Raw genomic sequence first — 18,789 nt, 5'->3', positions numbered from 1 at the left:
AGGGAGAGCACCAACTACCCCGGGGACTACACCCTGTGTGTCAGCTGTGACGGCAAGGTGGAGCACTACCGCATCATCTACCACAACGGCAAGCTCAGCATCGACGAGGAGGAGTTCTTCCAGAACCTCATGCAGCTGGTGGAGGTAAGGCGGTGTCAGCCTGTCAGTCCCAAACGCTCCCTATTTCTTACTGTTTAGGCTACTCCCTCCCACTCTGCCTATCCTGTATGGTGGTAAGGTACTCGTCAATGACGCTTAGTCACATAGTTAGAGAAGGCAAAGGGGGTGGAGGTTATTGATCGGGGAGAAATCAATATTATTTTTTCTCCAAGTATGGATTTGAGATCACGTTAGCAAGCGCTAGTCGGCTGTACCTTTTTATTTTTCATCCTATAGCTTGTTCTGCCTTGTTTAAATAGGGAGCCAACATGTTTTCAGTACTTTTATTTCCCTGACTGATCAAAACTCCTTTTCTCATGCTCTCTTGTCTCTCTGCAGCAGACATATAGTGAGCTATATGTTTGGAACATCAAAAAGCAAACAAAATTGCAGTATCAAATCACAATACATTACAGAATCGGCACCTAAGTATCATGATGCTATATCGTAAGTAGAGGTCGACCGATTAATCAGGCATGGCTATTTCAGGTTTTCTTAACAATCGGTAATCGTCAAATCTCGCTCGCTCTCTTTCTCTAATATTGCGCCTGTGACTGTATTTCTCACATTCTTGTGATTTCTAGCTCATTCTTTTTCCCCTTACTCTCCACTGGCCTGTCACAACAGGCTCCACACAAGTTGTCCTTCCCTGTCAATAGACCCACATCCAGTGGGATTTGTGGTGTTAACCACATAATGGAAATCAAACACTGTTGCATTTAAGGGATTAGTCAGTCTCATGTTAAGTACTTGGGTTGTTATGGATGGTGGGTACTTATGTGTGGAGATTCAAGTGTGTATTCAGGCACATTGAGTATTTTTGTATTGTCCAATTATCAGTTATATAACCTTGGTTTCATGACTGCAAATATGCAGAAAACATTTTAATTTGATAATGGGTCTTTTAAAGCTCAAATACAGTGTTGACATGAATATATTTGTTTAGTAGCTTGTACAGAGGCAATAGTTCCTATACCATGCTGCCCTCTGGTGGTTGTGAATGCTACTCACATGTAAAACAGACAGTGGCAGTCAGATTACACTCAATGACTGGGTGCTTCTCCATTGATTAACAAACTAATCATAGGTCAAAAAGATGGCCGGTGTGTTTGACTGGTTAACCTGATCACATGTAGATCAGTCGGTGTCGACAGGATTATGTGAGTGTATCTAAAGTGAAGGTGTGGTTAGTGATCCCTCACCACCAAACACACAGTTCCCATGCTTCTCCTGTTAATTAGCAGAGTCCCCTCTAGCCCTCCAATCCCAGCATCCTTTTCACCCCAGACTGCTGAGACCCTTCTTGAGTCCCGCACTTTGTTGTCTGGTCTTTGACATATGGTTGACATGCAGTTCTACCTCCTCAGTGTGACTATGCAGAACCTGTTAATATACACACTATCCAACTCACCATGTTCTCTCTCGCCTATCTCCATTCAGCACTACACTAAAGACGCCGACGGCCTCTGTACCAGACTCATCAAGCCAAAGCTGATGGAGGGAACGGTGGCCGCCCAGGATGAATTCTCCAGGAGTAAGAACACTTTACTAACCTTGTGTTTCCATTCTCTGAGTCACTCTTGGTCTGTAAGAATACACAGTGACTCAGTCTGTCTTCATCTTCTGTAGTACAGGAAACCTGGGCTTAATCACTTGAATTAGCAGTAAGTCTTTAACCTTGTGCTTTGCTCTGTCTGGGGAAGGATGATGTTTCATTAGTTCTGCTGGAACCAGAGTCTGACTTTCTATTTCTCGCTCTCTTTCTCTCTCGCTCTCTCTCTCTTCCCCCCCCACACAGGCGGCTGGGCCTTGAACAGAAAGGAACTCAAGCTCATCCAGACCATTGGCAAAGGGGAGTTTGGAGGTAAAGACCCTAACTGAGACCAGTGCTGATAAAGAAGCGTCTCTTTCCATCCCCGTGTGAGGTCTGTGTGTCGTTGTCCAGTGTTACATCTCTATGTATCTGTTCAGATGTGATGGTGGGGGACTACAGAGGGACCAAGGTGGCAGTGAAGTGCATCAAACACGACGCCACGGCCCAGGCATTCATCGCTGAGGCCTCCGTCATGACGTAAGTCTCAACCATTCTGTTTTTATGGTCTTACCCACTTTCTCTACCTTATGACTGTGTTTCTGTGTCTGTATACCTTAGTGTGTTGCTATGTCACTAAAAACCCTCTCTCTTCCCTGCAGGCAATTGAGGCACAACAACCTGGTTCAGCTGCTGGGGGTGATCGTAGAGGAGAGGGGCAGTCTCTACATCGTCACAGAGTACATGGCCAAGGTACTTCAGTCTAGTCTATTGCTGGACCATGGACTACTCTATCTAGGCCGTGGGCTGGAGTCCACTGTCCCTTTATGATGGGGTCTGTTCCTACTGCCCAGTTTGACAGCCATCCCTCTCTCCCCCCACCACAGGGCAGTCTAGTGGACTACCTCCGTTCTCGAGGACGGACCGTGCTGGGAGGAGACTGTTTACTCAAATTCTCACTGTAAGTCATCCTCAGGAAGTTCTGCAGTATTGGATTTCTTTATTCAATTATAATGTGATTTCCCTGGAGAGGATGCCAGAAACCAAAGTATTTTAAATGGCTATTGGTATCACTTATCTACAATGAAATGAGTTATTTTTTCTTGGCTGAGTGATACATTGTTTCTCTCTTTATCTGTCTCTCACATCTGCTGTGCAGTGACGTATGTGAAGCCATGGAATACCTGGAGGCCAATAACTTTGTGCACAGAGACCTGGCGGCCCGGAACGTGCTGGTGTCTGACGACAACATCGCCAAGGTCAGCGACTTTGGTCTGACCAAGGAGGCCTCGTCCACACAGGACACTGCCAAACTGCCCGTCAAATGGACCTCCCCCGAAGCCCTGCGAGAGAAGGTGAGGGTTGAAAAAGAGGGGATTGGACGAAGGAGGGAGGGAGTGTAGATGGGAGGATGTTTAAATAGTGTAGCCTAAGCTCTGTCTTTGTGTCTGTGGTGTCTTGTGTAGTTGACCTCTTTCTGCTCCCTCCACAGAGGTTCTCCACTAAGTCAGACGTGTGGAGTTATGGTATCCTGCTATGGGAGATCTACTCCTTTGGGCGTGTGCCTTACCCCAGAATTGTAAGTATGACATTGTGAGGTGACTCCAGCAGGGGGCAGCAGCTTTATCTGTATTGCCTTCTCCAATGCAAGGAAAAAATGTCTATCTTGATGAGTGATGTATTTCATATCATTTAATATCTGTGAAGCTTGTGCACAGGCAGATAGGTTGACGCCACTGTTCAGACAGGGAAGGATGTTAGAACGTACTAGTAAAGTGGTTGGGTTGATAACGCCCTCCTCTCTGCTCCTCAGCCCCTGAAGGAGGTGGTGCCGCGGGTGGAGAAGGGTTACAAGATGGACGCCCCGGACGGCTGCCCGGTGGTGGTTTACGACGTCATGAAGCAGTGCTGGACCCTGGACGTGGGGCTGCGGCCCTCCTTCCGCATGCTGAGAGACAAGCTGTCGCATATCAGAGCCAAGGAGCTCTACCTGTGAGGGGCAGGGAGGGAAGACACGGCAGACTAGAGCGGAGGGAGGGAGGGAGCGTCCAGGCTGGGGGAAACTAACTGGAGCAGGACCGGAACTCATCTGCCTGCGGGCCACACCCTACCTGATACTTGACCTGCACCGGTTTTCCTCTGGGACTGTAGTGAACCCTCCCCTGTGTAACCTTCCCCCTCTACTCTTCTGAAAGAAAGGAACAGAAGTCCTGTGTATGTGATGTATAGCTTTCTGTCAGCTGGTTGTCTTCCTCCTCTGTCCAGTCCATCAGCCTCCCTCTACCCCCTTCCTCCTTCTGTTCTCCCAGTCTCTCCACTGTGGCGTTGTCGCCTCCTCAAACGCTTTTCTGATTTTCTTCTCCAAAACGTGATGATAATGGGGAGGCTGGCCTTTTCCTCCAGATGTTTGTCAGGTGCTCTCAATCTCTCCTCTCTCTCTCTGTGCCATGATCATTCCTGTATCTCTGTGTTGGTTGGTAGTGTGGTGCTGCATGCTGTCTGTCCCTCACCCTCCTGTGTGGGGCCTTGCTTGGGGCCTTGGCTCTGTGCCAAAGTGCCTCCAGTATACAGAGCTCCAGATCCCCTCAGCCTCCAGAACCTACTCCTCCACTCAGACTATTCTGTTTTTATTCCTTTTTTTAAAAGAAATCTTTTTTTGTTTGTCTTGGAGGTTGGTTGTTCATTTTCTTTGTGAAGTTATCTCCTTCCGGCTCCAGAACAGGTACTTCTATGTCCGTGAAAGAGAGTGTGAACAGTTAAGAAAAGAGGCCAGTGCATAAAGGCCCTTCCCAGCTGAGGCTCTATCTCCAACTCAACACAGGACTACAGAACAGGGGAGGGAGGGGCAGTTCTCAACATGGTCGATTCATCATATGTGGGCTTGTTTTATATTAAAATATATTTAAAGGATAAAAAAATAAGAATGTTTTAGTGTCTGTGTGAAGCGAACACTGGGGTTGGGTATGTGCATGCTGTGCGAGAGGCCTTGGGTTTAACTGTCAGTGCTTTCAATGTTTACTATGCTATCATGATTATGAATAAATCATTCCATCTGATTAGTGTGGAAAGAACGTCAACAGTCCACACTGACATCACAGGGAGAGGGGGCTCCCCTCTGAAAGCACCTGGGTACTATTCAGTCATGTGAATGTCCTGGATGATAGAGGTAACAGCAGGGCAGTGGGCCACTGGGGATGCCCTGGGTGTTTGTTCCATATGAAGTGAACCTCTACTCATTATGCTATTACACACACATTCCCACACAGTAAATATTCATTTACACAGAGGTAATACAGCCATTCCACACACTTTACATACCCACTGGGTTCATACATACATTTGGGCCAATGAATCTTATTTGGCTGAACTGTGAATAAGGTATTCTAACTATGGATTGGTCCTGTGGTCTTCAAATCACATTTTATTGGTCACATACCAATAAAGCAGATGTTATTGCGAGTGTAGCGAAATGCTTGTCAGAACCTGTGATTGAGCCTAAAATAATTCTCTCACACGCAGCTCTGTTTTAGAATGTAGAAGTGTTTATGAGGGTGTGACAACCGATATAGCTGATGTGCCAAAATAGTCTTCAAGGTGTGAAGCTGCAGTGTTCTGTGTCAGCTGATCTGTTTCCATTTCCAGTGGTCAGTCAAATAGACTAAAGCTCCTCTCATCATTCTCTTCTCCATTCTCTCCTCTCTGGAGTGGCTGTTACTCCATTTGCCTCCAGTGATGTTCTGCTGCGAACAGGGCACACACAGAATGAACCTGAACTGAGCAGAGCACACAGTCCAACTCAAATGGAACAGCTTTACGGGCCTTTTACTGTGCTGTCTGTGTATTTTTTATAATTTTTTTTGTAAAGAAAAAAACAAATTTGACTAAATTATCTTCAGCTGTTGTCTCTATCTTTCTGGCTCAAAGCCTTCCTTCTTTGCCCATGTGTCTTTCTGTTTACATCCCTCATCCTATCTCGCCAGCCCTGTTGCTTGCTGCACATAAGGAGCCAACAGTTGTCCATGGCCCTGGCTGACTGGCTCATTTTGATTCCTATGAATGTTAATGGCGCTGACTGTCCAGAGTGGTAACAATGGGCTGGTTACACAACACAGGGTGCTCTCAGCCAAGGCTATGCGGTTCTGTTCAGCTGTCAGGACCCATTATTACACTGGGCCGTCACTCCATCTTACATTTACAGTACTGCTGAAAAGACAGGAGGAGCATTGCTGGAGAGGGACCTCTCAGATTTAGATCTCTATGGCTTAGGCTACTGCAAGAGTGCAACAATTCATCTTACTCACCCAGTCGTGATGGTTGTACCACTACCATGGATCACCACCAGCTGGCACCGTGTAGTCTACTCCAGTAGAACTCATGGATGGTTGAAGATAAATATGTTACATCAGGCCTTCATTGTAAATAAGAATTGGTTTTTAATTGATCTGCCTGGTAAAATACAATGCATCAATAAAAAGCCTGTGTGATATACTGCTGGTGTTATAGTGGTAACACCATAGTTAGTCACCCCTCTTGCGTGTTCAAATGTAGCCGCATTAGGTTACTTGTGAGTTATAGAGATGTCATCCTACCTTGAAAGGGTCATAGTTCCTTCCATGTCTTTTGCGTATGATTCTCATCTCACACCGACACACACACATTCACAATTAAATGCCACAATCCTGTCAACTACACACACACAGTTCCGTGCGTGTTCTTCACTAGCACAGATGAGTGGAGGATGCGTCGTTTTAATCAGCTTTTGATAAGTTATGGATCTCTACTGACGACGTATCTCCTAAGCCTGGTATTTCTTGACAGCAACCAATTAAAACCCACCATGAATTAATCTGATTACGCCAACAATTTTTGTTAAATTTAGGAGGATTCTGATGTTTGTAGATTAGAGGCTAGTGTGGATTGTGGAGTTAGCGTGTACATTGTAGTGCCTCAGCCTCTGGGCCATTTGGAGTAGTTGAGTTGACAGATGTACATGTGACAGAATGTGGCGACGTCATCTTTCTTCTACTCCATGTACTACAGCTATCTGCTATGACAGGAAACCATCTCTCCTCATGGGTACCTCATCCAATTCGAAATGCTACTGTGATCACAATCCAATTATAAACGAGGTGGTTTGAGCACTGAATGCTGATTGGCTGAAAGCCATGGTATATCAGACCTTATACAACGGGTGGGTCTAATCCTGAATGCTGATTGGTTAAAACCGCATTCAAGCCAGTGTCTATTCCACAAGTTACCACCGGCTAAATCTATGATGTTAAAATGCCTATTCACTCTGTTCCATCTGACTGCAATCCACTATCTTATCAGCCAAGCCAGGCAATTTATAAACTTGATCTCTGTTATCAAAAGCATTTAGACATTTTCTCACATTTCTTTTAGACTAACATTTAGTTTTCAACAGTGGAGATTTGTATAAACCTTTCTGTCTGTCTCTGACATTTGCAGCAATGTTTCAATATTCAATATCAATATATCTCCAGCTGTCGCATAGTAATGGTCGTGTCAGGAGTCGGGATGAGACAGACAGGCAGGCAGCTTTTCTCAGCCAGTCGAAATCATGAATCAGTATCATTTTTATGGATATATAAAAATAAATATCAATAGAAAACAGGCAAAACGAAACGAAGTGCAGTTAGTTTGCAGTCTTTCCAGCTTCAGTGATTGGCTAGCTCCTGAACAACAGTGTCCTGACATAGAGACCACATTTTCTATGCTAGGTGAAATCGCACCTCATTAGCTCATTGTTATGGATGTATCCAAATAAATGTCACTAGAAAACAGCTTATGCAAATGCAGCTACAGTGTTGTTATTCTGGCTGCACCGTTTGACGTGGCTGTAAGTTAGTCGTAGTTGGCTAGCTAGCAAGCAAGGGATAAGAACGCTGCCAGCCAGTATGGCATTTAGAACGAACGACTGGGTAGCGTCCATAGATACAGAATGAATAAATTCATCTAAGTAACACACCCGTGGTATACTTAAGTGATAATGCCCGAGAAGCCGTTATTTGGATGATATTGGCACGGTTTGCCGGCCCTCGACTTTGTCTTGGGCCTAATCCTCCAAACACCGGCTTCTCGGGCATTATCACTTAAGTATACCACGGGTATGACAAAAAAATATGAATTACGTTGGTAACCAGTTTATAAAAGCAATAAGGCACCTCGGGTTTGTGGTATATCACCAATATACCACAGCTACGGGCTGTGTCCAGGCAATCTGCGTTGCGTCGTGCATAAGAACAGCCCTTAGCCGTGGTATATTGGCCATATACCACACCCCCTCTGGCCTTATTGCTTAATTATATCACCTGATGTTGTTGCCATAACTCAAGGCTGGAGACACTGAACATGTTCTAGAACATAGAAATAGAAGCCCTAGATAAGATATATAATAATAATGCTATGCTTTATACAGCACAGATGAGGTTATTTTACTGGGAGAAATATGCAGAGAACAAAGACACTGATCTCAAAATGGGTTCATTTGTACTGGCACAGCAGCAGGACATGTGGAGATGTTTTCCGATTCCAGCCCAATTCGGTGATGACAGGAACTTAGTGAGCAGTGACGTGATTGGAGCTGAAGGGAGTAGTCAGGCAGATGTCAGGCTGATGTGGCTGCGATGTGTGGCTGTCTCAGCTGTGCACATGGGCCCACTGTGTTCCCCACTCCGCTTCTCCCTGATCCCTGACAAATCCCCTTCCACAAATTTCCATCAATTCCCTTGCTTCTCCTTCATCTACTCTGGTCTGGGATCAGATCTCTCACTCCACTGAACAGCCCCTAAAAATAATCTGTTGCTTCAGCTGATGTCTCAGCAGCAATTAGCTTCTATTTGTGGCCATGCGTGCAGACATCTCAGATAGCTACGGGTGTCACTGTGGTCCTGACTGTCTGGCCAGGGCATTGTTTTGTGTCTGCGGACTGGGAGGTTTATGCCCAGTGGTCTATTGGCTCGGCAGCTTTTGGCTTTGTTATAGAAAGGCTTAATAACGCAGTTCTTGGTGTCTTTTGGCAGCCTTGGTTATTAGTTGGTCGTGGTAGTAGTACGACAGCCTTGTCCCACATTACTATGTACTATGCTAGTACTTCCTAGTTTGGAGGCTTATCTAAACTTATGAAGGGGAAGCTCCAGATAGCCCAGAATAAGTTGATCAGGGTAGTATTGAAGGTGAGTCCACGTACTCACATAGGCAGGAGCTGCTTTCAGGAACTAAACTGGCTGCCTGTTGAGGCTAGGTTGTCCCAGATTAGACTAGGTTTGGTTTACAGGAGTATTTATGGTCCTGCGCCCAGATATTTAAGTGATTACTTTCCTCGTGTTAGGGATGCACACAATCACAGCACCAGATCAGGTGTTGCTGATGTGTGCTTATACAGGTTCAAGAGTAATGCTGGGAAAGGTACTTTCTTGTATACTGGAGCCTCAGAATGGAATGAGTTGCCTCTGCCTATAAAAACAACGTCCTCTCTGGACAGCTTTAAAAATAAAGTAAAAATATGTTTGTTGTCCTCTGTGCCCATATGAATAACCCCTATGATGTAACTGGAATGATGAGATAGATGTTCTTTTATGTTTTTGTTTTATTATTTCACTGCCATACTGTGTTCGATCTTGTATAGCCATCTTGTCTCAAGAGGACCACAATGGAAATAAGTCCCAGACTTTATTGTGTGTTATCCTCAATGATTTTATTCATGTGCATGTATGGCTTTTAAGTTTTATGTGTGCTTGTTTTTTTAAATGGTCGAATTAATCAACTAAACTAAATTAGTGAGTGCAGATAGCTGTTGAATAATTTTTCTGTAATCACATTCTGAGGTGGTTGGATGGGCTAATGGGCTGAATAATATTCTGTAATGCTATTCAGTGGTTTGTTGTTGTTGTAATTGTGCTCTTCAGTATGAGGATTCTTAGTTCAAATCATATTTTATTTGTCACATGCGCCGAATACAACAGGTGTAGACCTTACAGTGAAATGCTTACTTACAAGCCCTTAACCAACAATGCAGTTTTAAGAAAAATACCTAAAGAAAAAGAAGAAATTAAAGTAACAAATAATTAAAGAGCAGCAGTAAAATAACAATAAAGAGGCGTTATACAGGGGGTACCGGTACAGAGTCGGGGGGGGGGGCAATGCAAATAGTCTGTGTAGCCATTTGATTAGCTGTTCAGTAGTCTTATGGCTTGGGGGTAGAAGCTGTTTGGAAGCCTCTTGGACCTAGACTTGGCGCTCCGGTACCGCTTGCCGTGAGGTAGCAGAGAGAACAGTCTATGACTAGGGTGGCTGGAGTCTTTAACAATTTTTAGGGCCTTTCTCTGACACCGCCTGGTATAGAGGGCCTGGATGGCAGGAAGCTTGGCCCCAGTGATGTACTTGGCTGCACGCACTACCCTCTGTGGTGCCTTGCGGTTGGAGGCCGAGCAGTTGCCATACCAGGCAGTGATGCAACCAGTTAGGATGCTCTCGATGGTGCAGCTGTAGAACCTTTCAAGGATCTGAGAACTCATGCCAAATTTTTTCAGTCTCCTGAGGGGGAATAGGTTTAGTCGTGCCCTCTTCACGACTGTCTTGGTGTGCTTGGACCAGTTGTGCCGACAACAATTTTTCAGGTCTGACTGTAGAAGGCATGACCTTGCCGTCACAGCTAGTCATCGACCCACTAGACCTGGCAGGTAGGCAGAGCCTTTTCTCAGTATCCCTGACTCCCCATGCAGTACATGACAGGGAGCACTAATCACTGATCATAATCTTGATGTGATTGGCCTGACTGAAACATGGCTTAAGCCTGATGAATTTACTGTGTTAAATGAGGCCTCACCTCCTGGTTACACTAGTGACCATATCCCCCGTGCATCCCGCAAAGGCGGAGGTGTTGCTAACATTTACGATAGCAAATTTCAATTTACAAAAAAAAAATGACGTTTTCGTCTTTTGAGCTTCTAGTCATGAAATCTATGCAGCCTACTCAATCACTTTTTATAGCTACTGTTTACAGGCCTCCTGGGCCATATACAGCGTTCCTCTCTGAGTTCCCTGAATTCCTATCGGACCTTGTAGTCATAGCAGATCATATTCTAATTTTTGGTGATTTTAATATTCATATGGAGAAGTCCACAGACCCACTCCAAAAGGCTTTCGGAGCCATCATCGACTCAGTGGGTTTTGTCCAACATGTCTCTGGACCTACTCACTGCCACAGTCATACTCTGGACCTAGTTTTGTCCCATGGAATAAATGTTGTAGATCTTAATGTTTTTCCTCATAATCCTGGACTATCGGACCACCATTTTATTACGTTTGCAATCGCAACAAATAATCTGCTCAGACCCCAACCAAGGAGCATCAAGCTAGTCTTCCGACTAGCTTGGAAAGACAGTACCGTGCAGTATCGAAGAGCCCTCACTGCTGCTCGATCAACCTACTTTTCCAACTTAATTGAGGAAAATAAGAACAATCCAAAAAAATAATTTGATACTGTTGCAAAGCTAACTAAAAAGCAGCATTCCCTAAGAGAGGATGGCTTTCACTTCAGCAGTAATAAATTCATGAACTTCTTTGAGGAAAAGATCATGATCATTAGAAAGCAAATTACGGACTCCTCTTTAAATCTGCGTATTCCTCCAGGGCTTAGCTGTCCTGGATCTGCACAGCTCTGCCAGGGCCTGGGATCGGGAGAGACACTTAAGTGTTTTAGTACTATATCTCTTGACACAATGATGAAAATAATCATGGCCTCTAAACCTTCAAGCTGCATACTGGATCCTATTCCAACTAAACTACTGAAAGAGCTGCTTCATGTGCTTGGCCCTCCTATGTTGAACATAATAAACGGCTCTATATCCACCGGATGTGTACCAAACTCACTAAAAGTGGCAGTAATAAAGCCTCTCTTGAAAAAGCCAAACCTTGACCCAGAAAATATAAAAAACTATCGGCCTATATCGAATCTTCCATTCCTCTCAAAAAAAATTGAAAAAGCTGTTGCGCAGCAACTCACTGCCTTCCTGAAGACAAACAATGTATACGAAATGCTTCAGTCTGGTTTTAGACCCCATCATAGCACTGAGACTGCACTTGTGAAGGTGGTAAATGATCTTTTAATGGCGTCAGACCGAGGCTCTGCATCTGTCCTCGTGCTACTAGACCTTAGTGCTGCCTTTGACACCATCGATCACCACATTCTTTTGGAGAGACTGGAAACCCAAATTGGTCTACACGGACAAGTTCTGGCCTGATTTAGATCTTATCTGTCGGAAAGATATCAGTTTGTCTCTGTGAATGGTTTGTCCTCTGACAAATCAACTGTACATTTCGGTGTTCCTCAAGGTTCCGTTTTAGGACCACTATTGTTTTCACTATATATTTTACCTCTTGTTATTCGAATTACCTCTTGTTATTCGAAAACATAATGTTAACTTTCACTGCTATGCGGATGACACACAGCTGTACATTTCAATGAAACATGGTGAAGCCCCAAAATTCCCCTCGCTAGAAGCCTGTGTTTCAGACATAAGGAAGTGGATGGCTGAAAACGTTCTACTTTTAAACTCAGACAAAACAGAGATGCTTGTTCTAGGTCCCAAGAAACAAAGAGATCTTCTGTTAAATCTGACAATTAATCTTGATGGTTGTAAAGTCGTCTCAAATAAAACTGTGAAGGACCTCGGCGTTACTCTTGACCCTGATCTCTCTTTTGACGAACATATCAAGACTGTTTCAAGGACAGCTTTTTTCCATCTACGTAACATTGCAAAAATCAAAAAATGTCTGTCCAAAAATGATGCAGAAAAATTAATCCATGCATTTGTTACTTCTAGGTTAGACTACTGCAATGCTCTACTTTCCGGCTACCCGGATAAAGCACTAAATAAACTTCAGTTAGTGCTAAATACGGCTGCTAGAATCCTGACTAGAACCAAGAAATTTGATCATATTACTCCAGTGCTAGCTTCCCTACACTGGCTTCCTGTTAAGGCAAGGGCTGATTTCAAGGTTTTACTGTTAACCTATAAAGCGTTACATGGGCTTGCTCCTACCTATCTTTCCGAGTTGGTCCTGCCGTACATACCTACACGTATGCTACGGTCACAAGACGCAGGCCTCCTAATTGTCCCTAGAATTTCTAAGCAAACAGCTGGAGGCAGGGCTTTCTCCTATAGATCTCCATTTTTATGGAACGGTCTGCCTACCCATGTGAGAGACGCAGACTCAACCTTTAAGTCTTTACTGAAGACTTATCTCTTCAGTAGGTCATATGATTAAGTGTAGTCTGGCCCAGGAGTGTGAAGGTCAACGGAAAGGCTCTGGAGCAACGAACCGCCCTTGCTGTCTCTGCCTGGCCGGTTCCCCTCTCTCCACTGGGATTCTCTGCCTTCTAACCCTATTACAGGGGCTGAGTCACTGGCTTACTGGTGCTCTTTCATGCCGTCCCTAGGAGGGGTGCGTCACTTGAGTGGGTTGAGTTACTGACGTGATCTTCCTGTCTGGGTTGGCGCCCCCCCTTGGTTTGTGCTGTGGTGGAGATCTTTGTGGGCTATACTCGGCCTTGTCTCAGGATTGTAAGTTGGTGGTTGAAGATATCCCTCTAGTGGTGCGGGGGCTGTGCTTTGGCAAAGTGGGTGGGGTTATATCCTTCCTGTTTGGCCCTGTCCGGGGGTATCATCGGATGGGGCCACAGTGTCTCCTGACCCCTCCTGTCTCAGCCTCCAGTATTTATGCTGCAGTAGTTTATGTGTCGGGGGGCTAGGGTCAGTTGGTTATATCTGGAGTACTTCTCCTGTCTTATCCAGTGTCCTGTGTGAATTTAAGTATGCTCTCTCTAATTCTCTCCTTCTCTCTTTCTTTCTCTCTCTCGGAGAACCTGAGCCCTAGGACCATACGTCAGGACTACCGGGCATGATGACTCCTTGCTGTCCCCAGTCCACCTGGCCTTGCTGCTATTCCAGTTTCAACTGTTCTGCCTGCGGTTATGGAACCCCTACCTGTCCCAGACCTGCTGTTTTCAACTCTTAATGATCGGCTATGAAAAGCCAACTGACATTTATTCCTGATTATTATTTGACCATGCTTGTCACTTATGAACATTTTGAACATCTTGGCCATGTTCTGTTATAATCTCCACCCGGCACAGCCAGAAGAGGACTGGCCACCCCTCATAGCCTGGTTCCTCTCTAGGTTTCTTCCTAGGTTTTGGCCTTTCTAGGGAGTTTTTCCTAGCCACCGTGCTTCTACACCTGCATTGCTTGCTGTTTGGGGTTTTAGGCTGGGTTTCTGTACAGCACTTCGAGATATTAGCTGATGTACGAAGGGCTATATAAAATAAACTTGATTTGATTTGACCATGTCTCAGCCCCTGTGACCGTGTGACGTCACTGAGCTGGGCTAGCCATGGCCGGGTCGTCGTCAGTGGACATCATGTACTGAGAGAGAAACCCGTGAACTATGAATCAAATACACATGGCAGAGAGGCTCACCGTTCGTTCGTACGTGGAACCACAAATCATGGGTCACATGGACGTCTGAACAAAATAGCTTATTTTGATGCCACTGACACGTGGCATTGCAGATCATGGATAGTAAATGATCATGGCGAGGTTGAACCAAACAGCATGTTATGATGCTCAATATGCTGGATCTGATCTGAGCATACAGTATCGGAGATGACTAACAGGAGTCAGTGTGTAGTTGTTTTATCAGCTCTACCACAATGAGACTCCAGATGGCCGACTTACATCTAACCCTAACCCATGTGTGTAGAGCTCCTCCTGGGAGACAGGTGTGTAGAGAGGGAGGGAGATGGAGCTCTGAGCTGGAGAAGACGGATAACAGCAACAGCAAAGGGCTGTGATGATGTAATGCTAGCTGGGCTGTTTTTTTGGGACTCTTTTAAAAATAACCCAATTGGAGCCCGGGGCACCGCATGGCTGATATGTTCATTTGGCTTTGTGAAATAGCAAGGTTCCAAGAGTCAGAGAGAACATGTTTTCTGCACCAGTTGTCAGGCTGGATTTGCATTCCGTCTGTGACATTTCACCCTTCTGCCCCAAGCCCCGCGCCCACTGCCTGCCGGGGGGCGTGCGGTGCCAACACACATCTCTCTCAGAGCAGGGTGAGGGGCCCCTGGAACCATCATAGACCCCCTCCTCCTCTACCCAACCCCCTCTCCTGGATCACTTTATCCTCCATCATCGCCTAGTTAGCCATCTGAAACATCAGTACATTAGATTGCATGGCATGACAACCATAAAGAAGAGAAGAGATAGATTTAATACATGAATACAAGGCGTAGCTGTGGCTGAGGCTGTGCAGATTAACTGATGCTTTAATGAATCTAGATGGGTCAGTGGTTGACTCAACACCGAGGACTAGATTATGTTGCCCATGCAGCCCGCTGTCATCGACTAGTGGGTTCATGATATCAGCCTGCTGACCGTCTCCCTGAACAAGCAGCTTCTGTAAGGCAAGCTTTTCTCAAGTTCCATGTTGTGCTGCCACACATCTACAGACCACTTCAACTCCATAGCGGACACACACAGGGTACACACACACAGGGTACACACACACACACAGCGTACACACACACACAGCACACACACACACACACACACACACACACACACACACACACACACACACACACACACACACACACACACACACACACACACACACACACACACACACACACACACACACACACACACACACACACACACACACACACACACACACACATAGCACTTGACTTGGGCAGGAGCTCAAAATGTTCTGCTGCTTGAGCTCCTGTTCCTCTTAAAGAATATTAGCTCAAAGTATAGTGGAGCTCCTGCACCTAAATATAAACAGTACCGGCGCCATGAATAATGTTAGCGGCTCATGTTATGTTTGTAAGCCCTTTAAAGTAACAACAACCAGTAAACAACCATCAAAAAACGGTGTACTGTATAAACATGTGTACAAAACATTACGAACAGGTGAATCCAGGTGAAAGCCATGATCCCTTATTGATGTCACTTATTAAATCCACTTCAATCAGTATAGATGAAGGGGAGGAGACAGGTTAAAGAAGGGTTTTTAAGCCTTGAGACAATTGAAACATGGATTGCCTACGTATGTCATTCAGAGGGTGAATGGGAAAGACAAAATATTTAAGTGCCTTTGAACGGGGTATGGTAGTAGGTGCCAGGTGCACTGGTTTGAGTGTGTCAAGAACTGCAACACTGCTGGGTTTTTCACACTCAACAGTTTCCCGTGTGTATCATGAATGATCCACCACCCAAAGGACCTGAATGTCCCTCTGGTTCCACACACACTGACTCTGCCTGATGGTCCCCTCCCTCAACCTGGTTCTTCCATCCTCCATCCCCTACTGTCCCTGTACTGTCCTGGAGGACCACACAAGTCTGAGCTGTCTGTGTCCTGGGTGGCAGGACAGGCAGGGCGAGGGCAGGGGGAGAGAGGACGATAGAGCAGCCATGACCCTGGACCCTGCTGACAGAGATGAGGAGTGAAAGCCAGGCAGACTGGGATCAGACCCTCTCGGACACATTGTGGCTGATGGAATACACCCAGGAGTGAGTGGCTGTGTGTGGCTGTGGACTGCATGGTCCAGTCTACATTTCTCCAGTCTAGAGAGGACTCTACACATACATACACACACACACATTGCATACACACAGCTCCTGTGTGTATCTCAGGCTGGGCCGTATGTGAGTATGGGCAGGAATGACTCTTGGCTCCTCCAGTACATTCACAGTAATGAAGATAGTGTGTTGTGGCAACTCACATGCAAAGAGACATGTAATCACATAGCCTTAAAACAACAAGCTGTTGGGGAACAGAGCAGACATGTTCTGCATGAACACCATGAGGACTTAAAAACAGGAGAGGAGTTCAAGTCGCGGTGCGTTATGTCCATTAATTATTATCCACATAATAATGAACATTTCCTGTTGCTGCAGGATTATTTTCCTGCTGTAAGGATCTGGTTAAATTAAGATCTAGCATCTGTAGCAGATCCTATGGAGGATTTCCCAGGGATCCTCCTCACCCTCTTCTCCTCCTTCACTAGATCTATTTGAGGTGAGCAACTCAATGGCTTGTAATGGTCAGGGTCTTTGTGAAATGGTTTGGTGCCATTATCTGTCTTTTCCTGTCATGTTGGGTCTGAGTCTATGGAGAAATGGTTTCCCCTTTTAACCATAATTAGATTATTACAACAAATGGAAGTGAGATCATGTGAATGATCGTCATTGTGTTTCTCAACATGTAACGCTGACAATAAAAGGTGTGTTTGTGTTTGTGATTGGAGATGCTGTGTATGATGAGGGATGTGGAAGTGATGTGTTTTTACCAGGGCTTGCTCTGCCTGTTTGTCTGACCTCTCTGGGTCAGCTGGCAGCAATGACCTCACTGCAAGACGAGGCAGGGACCCTGGGCCAGATTACTCACCACCTTACTGGACCCAAGGCAGACACGGGCGGCCGCTGACGTGCTTGACTCACGTGGCTCACTCTCTCTCTCGCTCCCCAGATAATGTTTGCTTTAACCCTTAATACTCAAGCCTATACCCAGACAGGAGAGCATACAAGCAAGCAGCCAAGCGCTGATGTTTATTTTCAAAGAAATGTCCTGGTGAAGGACATTGGTTGATAAAGTAAGCCTTGCCCCAGGGTTGTTGATGGAAGAAAGCCACTGATGGATCCATCCCTTGATGCACGTTGTGTGTGTGTGTGGGCTGGGCGTTGTGACTGAATGGAGCATTGGTTTCCTACCCTGGGGAGACTGAAAGCTGTGACCTGTGGCATTCGTAAGAAACTACAGCAGAGAGAGGTGGTGTCATCTTCACCGACCTGTGTTGGGATTGGTTCTGAAGGCCATCAATCAATTCCGCCCTGACAGCTCCACGGGGTTATGTGTGTGTGTGTGTCTCTGTTTATATGTTGGAGCGGGAACTGCAGGATATTCGGGGATGCAGAGAATTCCGGGGGAATTCTTGGATCTCTTAAAGGAGAGTTTCACAATAAGTAAAAAAGGAGGCCACGGCCCTTTGAAAAGACCCTCTTCTGTTGACTTCCTCACACAAATCCTACTGGCTCGAGGAGTGTATATTCTCTTATTTGACTTGGAGGTTTCATGTCCTAAATTAATTTTAAGTTTGACTTGACTGATAACAACCCATACAGTGGTGTTTCAGGTCAGGATAAGCCAAGGCTGTTCTATGCGAAGGCTTGTGTAACCGCTCTATTTTCTCCAATGATGTGTGTATGACTTGTCCGCTCAGCGAGCCATTGTGTATTGGGTTTTGGGTGAGTGACAGGTTGTATAGTCTGGGGGGGACATGCTACACCGGACTCCTGGTGACGGGGTCTCTCTCGACCCTAGCCGTGTGATGGTGGACTGGGTAATGTGACGTTGTGTGTGTATGTGACTGTGTGTATGTGTGTGTGCTTGCGTGCCTGCATACATGCATATGTGTTTGTGTGCTTGCGTGTGTGTGTGCATGTGATGGTCTTTGGTGTCGTGTAAGAAGGCCCATCACTCCGTTTGGGACCGGAGGCCCAGCGATGCTAACGTCTCCAGGCAGCCTGTCACATAAATCTGAGGTTCCTGTCCAGCAGTCCTGGGAGTTTGATGGCTCCTGGCTGCAGTTGACCTCCTCAGCTATCAGCAGCCTAGTTTGGGCCTCACCTATCCTTCACCTCACCTATCCTTCACCTCACCTATCCTTCACCTCAGCCTGGCCATGACGCACAACACAGCCTCTTTCATTGGGCCAGTAGCAATACGTTTGGTGATTGAGGAGAATATGAGGGAGAGGAGGGTAGAGGGGGGAGAAGAATGGGAGAGAACAGAGGAAAGAAGAGGAGAAGGGAGAGGATAGGAGGGGAGAGGGAGAGGATAGGAGGGGAGAGGATAGGAGGGGAAAGGGAGAGGGGGGAGAGGGAGAGGAGCGGAGAGGGTAGACAATCCCTCCAGTAGTGGAGAGATTGACGAGTGTGCCCAGGGGATAGGCCTGATTTTTCAAGTCTAGTTGGCAACAAGCATCTGAGTCGCCTTCTGTCGTCCTC

General features: G+C 45.9%; 1 protein-coding gene across 5 annotated transcripts in view; it reads left to right on the top strand.

The window, feature by feature from the left end:
* Nucleotides 1–4,746, top strand: part of LOC139575861 (tyrosine-protein kinase CSK) — a 41,037-nt gene extending 36,291 nt beyond the window's left edge. For all 5 annotated transcript variants that reach the window (XM_071401237.1, XM_071401238.1, XM_071401239.1 and 2 more), the window contains 9 exons: nt 1–144; nt 1,600–1,693; nt 1,958–2,023; nt 2,131–2,230; nt 2,353–2,443; nt 2,578–2,651; nt 2,850–3,045; nt 3,183–3,269; nt 3,504–4,746. The exon at nt 1–144 is cut by the window's left edge and continues 76 nt beyond it. In XM_071401237.1, the coding sequence (XP_071257338.1) occupies nt 1–144; nt 1,600–1,693; nt 1,958–2,023; nt 2,131–2,230; nt 2,353–2,443; nt 2,578–2,651; nt 2,850–3,045; nt 3,183–3,269; nt 3,504–3,686 (1,035 nt within the window). In that variant the 3' untranslated portion in view covers nt 3,687–4,746. The remainder of the gene's footprint in view (nt 145–1,599; nt 1,694–1,957; nt 2,024–2,130; nt 2,231–2,352; nt 2,444–2,577; nt 2,652–2,849; nt 3,046–3,182; nt 3,270–3,503) is intronic.
* The last annotated feature ends 14,043 nt before the right edge of the window (nt 4,747–18,789 follow it).

The sequence above is a fragment of the Salvelinus alpinus genome, chromosome 5 (assembly GCF_045679555.1).
Source record: "Salvelinus alpinus chromosome 5, SLU_Salpinus.1, whole genome shotgun sequence".
Taxonomy (NCBI): domain Eukaryota; kingdom Metazoa; phylum Chordata; class Actinopteri; order Salmoniformes; family Salmonidae; genus Salvelinus; species Salvelinus alpinus.
Note: the sequence above shows the minus strand (reverse complement) of the source record. Positions and strands in the feature narration are given on the sequence as shown.